Source organism: Carassius auratus, chromosome 38 (assembly GCF_003368295.1).
Source record: "Carassius auratus strain Wakin chromosome 38, ASM336829v1, whole genome shotgun sequence".
NCBI classification, from domain to species: domain Eukaryota; kingdom Metazoa; phylum Chordata; class Actinopteri; order Cypriniformes; family Cyprinidae; genus Carassius; species Carassius auratus.
The window spans coordinates 16,386,165-16,393,063 of record NC_039280.1 but is presented as its reverse complement, the minus strand read 5'-3'; the positions used below and the strand labels follow the sequence as shown (position 1 = coordinate 16,393,063).

Genomic DNA, 6,899 nt, shown 5'->3' with positions numbered 1-6,899 from the left:
GTGTTTTATTTATAACGATTTTCTATAGGAGGAAAACGTTTAATGTACAATTTAACGCACTGCGTTCTGTACTCGTCTGCTTGCCTGTACGGAGCTGATCCTTTTAAAATCACTTAATGCATTTCATAATGCACGTTCATATTTGCTGGTCTGTATATATGTTGAGTCAACAACAAGACATATAGGCTATGCCTACTGAATTGTCTTTATCATCTTAGTCTGTTATTAGGCCACATTAAGCGTTCGCATTGTGTTCTGCTTGCATCTGCTTGCCTTGATGTACATTAATAATAACTATATATCGAATTTGGTCTTTTAATTGAAATTAACCTTCCTAATACATTATGCCATATTAAGTGTTTGTTTTTTCTACAGGAGGAAAACGCTTAACGAAAACGCTTAACGAAAGGCTTTGTATAGTAGTAGGCCTACTAATTTAGTTTTAATCGTTTAATCACCACCACAGCGTCTTGTCTCCATTGGCAACATGCACGATTTGGATTGATGGCAAGTAATGTCACAGGTAGCGGACAGTGCAAATAGCGATTGCAAGTGACTTTTATTTATTTTTATTAAAAAATGAAGTCTGTAAGTCTATTTTTTATTTATTTATTTATTTATCTATTTTTATGTGTAATATTTGTTTATGAACTGTGATGCTTGTATTTTTGTCATTTGAATTACTGTGATGTTTGTATGATTGTTAATTGAACTTTAATAAAAACAAAATAAAAAAAAAACGATTGCAAGTGACATTGTAATTTAGTTTCTTTATTCTTGTCTTCACCACCTGGCTACTGTTGTAAAATGTTGAGAGATTCAAACAAAAATGTATAAATAAATAGAACAAAAAAATAAATAAAATAAAAAAATAAAGACTGCAAGTGACGTCGCTAGCAGAAGCACAAGTGTCTTGAGAGTGCAAGTCTGAGAATGCAAGTAGCAATTGCAAGTGACATTGTAATTTAGTTTCTTTTTTCTTGTCTTCACCACCTGGCTACTAAATGTTGAAAGATTCAAACAAAAAGTTATCAATAAATAGAAAATAATAATAATAATAATAATAATAATAATAATAAAGACTGCAAGTGGCGTCTTTATCTCAGAAAGTATGAAAGTATGAAAAGCGTCGTCATAATAGTCCTTCTCCCATCAGTTATTCAATCTGAATTTTATGAAGTGATGAGAATACTTTTTGTATGGGAAGAAAAAAATGACTTTATTCAACAATTTGTCTCCTCTGTCTCTCTCGGCATCACGTAGCGCCATTTTGGAGAAGATCTGCTGTACACAAACTGCGTACACTCTTTTGTGTTGGCTGCAACACAATGATACGTTTTCTACGTGTATTTACACTTTCATTTGAATGAAAACAGCGTGACTGGCATAGGCTGATCATTTCATCAAAAAAAAAAAAAATTATTTGATTTATTTTTATTATCATTCTTGTGACACTTTTGCATTTATCATATATTTACTATATTTAAGTCAGATAATGTATATGATGTATTATAAAACTTTGTAATGCATCTGTATAAAAATCTATGTAAAAAAAAATACAATACAATATTTTGTATATGTTTTAAAAAGGAGAATTTGACAAAACTATGATGGAAAAAATAAAAGTATATTTAGCAGTATGTACACTGTCCAATGCTCATCAATCCCCAATCCACTCTCAGTCACTTCCACTGGGCATACTGGCACGTCGGCTCATCTGTAGCTCCATGATTCCAGTTCGGTTGACAACACGTTTCAAATAATTTCGGAAAATAGAGCTGGAGAAGCAGTAGATGATCGGGTCCAGAGCACTGTTCAGATAAGTGAAGGCTATGGATGTAGAAAACAACTGACTGGTGAATGTGTAAGCATTACAGTACTTTTCTCCAAGCTTTTTTAAATAGAGTGCCATCAATCCTGTGCCAATGCTGGGAAAGAAGCAAAGGACAAAAACCCCAACGATCACCAGAACAGTCCGAACTGCCCTTTTCCCTTTCTTGTCCTTGTCCATCTTGCGTGTACGTAGGATCCATGCAATACTCATGGAGCAGAAGACCAGGAGTAATAAAGGCAGAAAGAACTCTAAGATAAAGACGACATAATGCAGTTGGATACCTAGTGATGGTTTCTCATAGTTGCTAAAGCTCCTACAAAAAGAGATGTTGTACAGAAGTTTGTTGGCCAGCAAAGGGATTCTTAGGGATATCACAACAACCCAGATGAAGCAGGCAATCCCGGCTGCTTGTTTTGTGCTTATGTAGTTGATTTTGTGATGTGGATGGACCACTTTAAAGTAGCGGTCAACAGCCACGGCGGTCATGAAGGCAATGCTGGCTGAACGGTTGACTGACAGCATGAACAGGTTGATCCGACACCAGGCGTCTCCAAATATCCATTTCTCGCCACGCATGAAGTTGTCGATGCGGAAGGGTAGGCTGATGAGTAGCAGAAAGTCAGACAAAACCAGGTTGAACAGGAACATGACATTGGCCCTCCAAGTCCTAAAGTTCTTGCCGAAGATACACAGTGCCATGACATTGCCAGGCAGGCCGAGTAACAGCTCAATGATGAGTATAGGAGGAAGGACATTTGCCACCAGGTCCTGAGTTGAATTACCGCAGTGATGTGAACTGCTATTGGATGTCATGGTAGTTTAACAGAAAGAGCCGGAGCGTAGTTTCTGAAAACAGAGTACAGAGTTTCATGTTAACAGTTCAGCAACCAAAACAACATTGAGATATCACTGCAGGAATCTGGTCGTCATCTACATTAGGCATTTCACTTTGGTGACATTTTAAATTGGCTAAACTAAAACAAGCTCATGTTACAACATTCTACACTCTCCACTAGAAGTGGGAAGAAGTGTGAACTTGTTGCAACAGTGTTTGTGGTGTACAAGGAAGTGTGCCTTCCTGCGTAGTGTAAAATGCTGACGCAACTGTTTTTGTTGCATGAGTATCTGCGAGTTGAAATTATTTGACATCAAAAGCAGGCATTTTAACTTCCTGTATGATTTGTGTTATCTACAAATGCTGAAGTTTTTAAAATACATTTCAAGAACGTATGTATAAGCAACCATGCATGATATCCTTAAAGGGATAGTTCACCCAAAAATTTACATTTTGCCATCATTTACTCATCGTCATGTTGTTACAAACCTGCATACTTTTTTTTTCTTCTGTTGAGCACAAAATATTTTTTGAAGAATGTTGGAAATCAGTTATTGGTAGCCAATGACTTCCATAGTATTTTCCCCCTTACTATTAAAGTCAGTGTCTACCACCACATTCAACGTTCCAACCTTCTCCAGAATATCTTCTTTTGTGTTTAACAGAAGAAAGAAAATTCTATAGCTTTGGATCAACTGGAGGGTGAGTAAATTATAACTATTGGGTAAACTATACCATTAACTTTTTTCTTTGTGTTCCATTTAGTATGTTTCCCCTTCCTGTGTTCCTGTGGCTCAGTGGTAGAGCATTGCGTTAGCATCGCAAAAGGTCGTGGCTTCATTTGTCCCCGGGGACACACATACGGGTACATTTTCAATGTAGAATGCGTAAATGTTTATGGTTTCATAATTGATATACCAAAGGGTATGTACCACGGATACGAATCCAATCTAATATTAACTACAGACCAATATCTAAATGCTTCATTGGGTTCCAGACTCTTGGAGTAATGAAACTGAAAATGTGTATAACTAAGTATAGTATGCAAACAACATCTGCACAGTGGACCAGTTTCGACCTTGAAACCAAAGCAATCTTATTTCTACTGAGAATTTTGCAATATTTCTGTAATAGTTTTTTACATACTGTTTACACACTCAAATTCATTGACATCTACATGCTTAAATAAATTGATCTGAAATTAGGACTTTTAATAAAAACATTTCTGGTTTCAAATGGTTATTGTTTTCCTTTTATCATACTCAAATTCAAGTTTTGTTATTTTGGGGGGTAAACAAGGTCAGGGTTGTTCCTCCTAGCAGAGAGAAGTGTAACAGAAAATTTAACTGGTAGCTTGGTCTGTCATGTGTGGAAGCTCTCTTACTGAAGTCAGATAAAAAAATGTGTGCTCAGTTTTGTTTCCACAAAGTACATGCACTCATCTGAGGTGTTTGACAGACCATAGTTCTATGTAGAAAAGATGAATGGAAATAGTAATGCACACTCTCTTTAGGTATATTATATCCTTGGTTAGATCTTAGAAATACAGACTTGTTCTATGCAATTTTAAGAGTGATGTTTAACATAACTTTCTCATAGTCGCCCAACCTGTAACATCGATCCACAAGACCAATTTCACAGCGTTAATTTAGCACTTGCAAATACAGTCCTGTTATCATGAACAACATTTCATTATGAAATATGTTTCAACTTAGAGTGGAGTTCTTAAGTTAGTTAAAATTTGATACATTTCTATGAGAAATATTTCTCATGACTTACCAGAGTTGACAACTGACTAGTTTGCTGATTGTGTCTTGAGATGTAAGACGAGAGTGTGAAACAAGGTCTGGTCTGAGTGAAGCGACCACTCGGTAGTTGTGTCTAAGCAAGTTTCCTCTGTCTGAGTCATAATGACACGAACGCTGCGTGTCTTACCCAATTATGACAAATTCTCAAAAGTTCCTTATATTGCCCTGTTTTAACAAGTTTTGTTTATTTTAGTAATGCACTAAATAGATATGAAAAAAATGTTTGAATTATAAGGAAGTGTTGTTTCTGCAAAGCAACACTGTTGAACAAACTATAGCAACAGTTTCACAAACTGGTTGCATGCAAATGCAACTTGGCATAAATTCAAAAGGCATTTTGAAGTATGTCTTAATAAGATCCATCTGTTTTAGCCCAACTAGTATTTCTTAAACTACTGTATGTGAAGCCAAACTCTTCAAGAGAATAAAAAACTGGGATTCCCTCTAAAAAACTGAAATCCCTAAATGCTAGCAAATCTCCAAACAGAGTGGATCAGGTTTCCAAGCCAAAAAGTGTAAAGCGCATTAACCGTAACACTTCAAATATAGTTTTGACTTACCAGAGTTGACTAGTTTTCTTAGAAAATCTCACTGAACAGAGTATAAATAAAACTATTTCATCTTAAACTTAGGGTTCTTGACTGAGAGAAATGACCATTCAGAGCTTGCCTCTTAGCAAGCTTCCTCTGCCTATATATGTAGAAGTGACATCATGATGGGAAAGTGAAGTTGTAGCCAATACTAATGCTTTTTCTGGCTTTCTCTTTTTTTCCTGAAATTTCAACAGTATGATGTCTGCAGAGATAATATTCTTAATGTTCAGTGCCCAATAGTTTCAATAGCGGTTACACAAACTCACAAACTGACAAGAATGAAAGAAAGAAGACAGAGAAAGAAAAAGGCTAAACTCTTTAACTGGAATTGCAAAACAGCTGTGTCAAAACATGATGTTTTATCATTTCTGATTGTGATATACACAGGAAATAGCCATCATTTGTTTCAATAGTGAAAAATAATGAGTTTTTATGAGCACCCCCCGCATTCATAGCATGGGTTGAGCCAGTGTTGCTTTGTTTTGCTGGTCATAATGCTCAAATATGGATGTTTTGTGCCTCTGTTGCAATGTATGACTGTGTTTACTTAACACTTCACAGAAATTGTATGTGCTAAATAATCACTTTACGGACAATTTTTTTTTATCTTTTATTTTTTTGTGCGTGTGTGTTCAAATTTGCATTGGACACTGTTCCCACTAATCAGTCATTTGACTTTTTTATTACATAGCAGAGATAAGCAAACGTGCAAGATATACAGTAATAATGGTGCCATGGAAGGGAGGAGGAAAATTCTTCCTTTGCGTGAACTAGAGCTATTATTCATAGCAATGTGCTTGACTTCCTCTTATTTTAGGTTAAAGCTTCTTGTGTCATTAGTCCAGCTCACAGAATTGTTTATCTTGACTTTCTATTGGAAACAGAAAATGGATGTGACATGGAGCAGAGAACAAATTTTAATTGCAAATGTATCATTGTCATATTCTGTATAATGAGTGTTTGGCCAGCTGCATAATGTGATATTTACCTGAAATATCAACTTATATCTATGGCTCTGTTCCAAAACATAGTGAGCTGCAGTATACTGACTTCATAGGAAGGTGCCTTTTAAAACATTATCACTGAAATAAAGCATAGATGTGCATTGTGTGAAGCCTATAGCAGCATAGACTAAAATTTTATCTCATTAAATATTTTAGGAAGGTGCAAAGCCAAACTGTTTATCATATAATAATAATTAATTAATATAATTCCTTACATTTATATAGAGCTTTTCTAAGCACTCAAAGCGCTTTACATAGACAGGGGGGTATCTCCTCATCCACCACCAGTGTGCAGCATCCACCTGGATGATGCGACGGCAGCCATATTGCGCCAGAACGCCCACCACACACCAGCTTACTGGTGGAGAGGAGACAGAGTGATGAAGCCAATCAGTAGATATGGGGATTGTTAGGAGGCCATGATGGTCAGAGGCCAATGGGCAAATTTAGCCAGGATGCCGAGGTCACACCTCTACTCTTTTCGAAAGACATCCTGGGATTTTTAATGACCACAGAGAGTCAGGACCTCGGTTTAATGTCTCATCCGAAGGACGGTGCTCGTTGACAGTATAGCGTCCCAATCACTACACTGGGGCGCTAGGACCCACACAGACCACAGGGTGAGCACCCCCTGCTGGCCTCACTAGCACCTCTTCCAGCAGCAACCTAGTTTTCTCAGGAGGTCTCCCATCCAGGTACTGACCTGGCTCAGCCCTGCTTAGCTTCAGTGGGAAACCGGTCTTGGGCTCCTGGGTGATATGGCTGCCGGAGTATACATATTAATAAATCTCTCTTCATGTACATATATGAATTAAAGGATCTCTA

General features: G+C 36.9%; 1 protein-coding gene across 2 annotated transcripts; it reads right to left on the bottom strand.

Moving 5' to 3' along the window:
- Positions 1-1,079: 1,079 nt before the first annotated feature.
- LOC113057236 (hydroxycarboxylic acid receptor 2-like) lies at positions 1,080-5,165 on the bottom strand. 2 transcript variants are annotated; one of them, XM_026224473.1, is made up of 2 exons: positions 5,038-5,165; positions 1,080-2,680 (listed from the first exon to the last, which is right to left on the bottom strand). In XM_026224473.1, the coding sequence occupies exon 2, from the start codon at positions 2,645-2,647 to the stop codon at positions 1,679-1,681; it is 969 nt and encodes a 322-aa protein (XP_026080258.1). In that variant the 5' UTR covers positions 2,648-2,680; positions 5,038-5,165; the 3' UTR covers positions 1,080-1,678. The 2 variants fall into 2 exon arrangements, with proteins under 2 accessions (XP_026080258.1, XP_026080257.1); XM_026224472.1 differs by lacking the exon at positions 5,038-5,165 and adding an exon at positions 4,449-4,751 and having other exon boundaries at positions 1,082-2,680.
- Between the last annotated feature and the right edge of the window lie 1,734 nt (positions 5,166-6,899).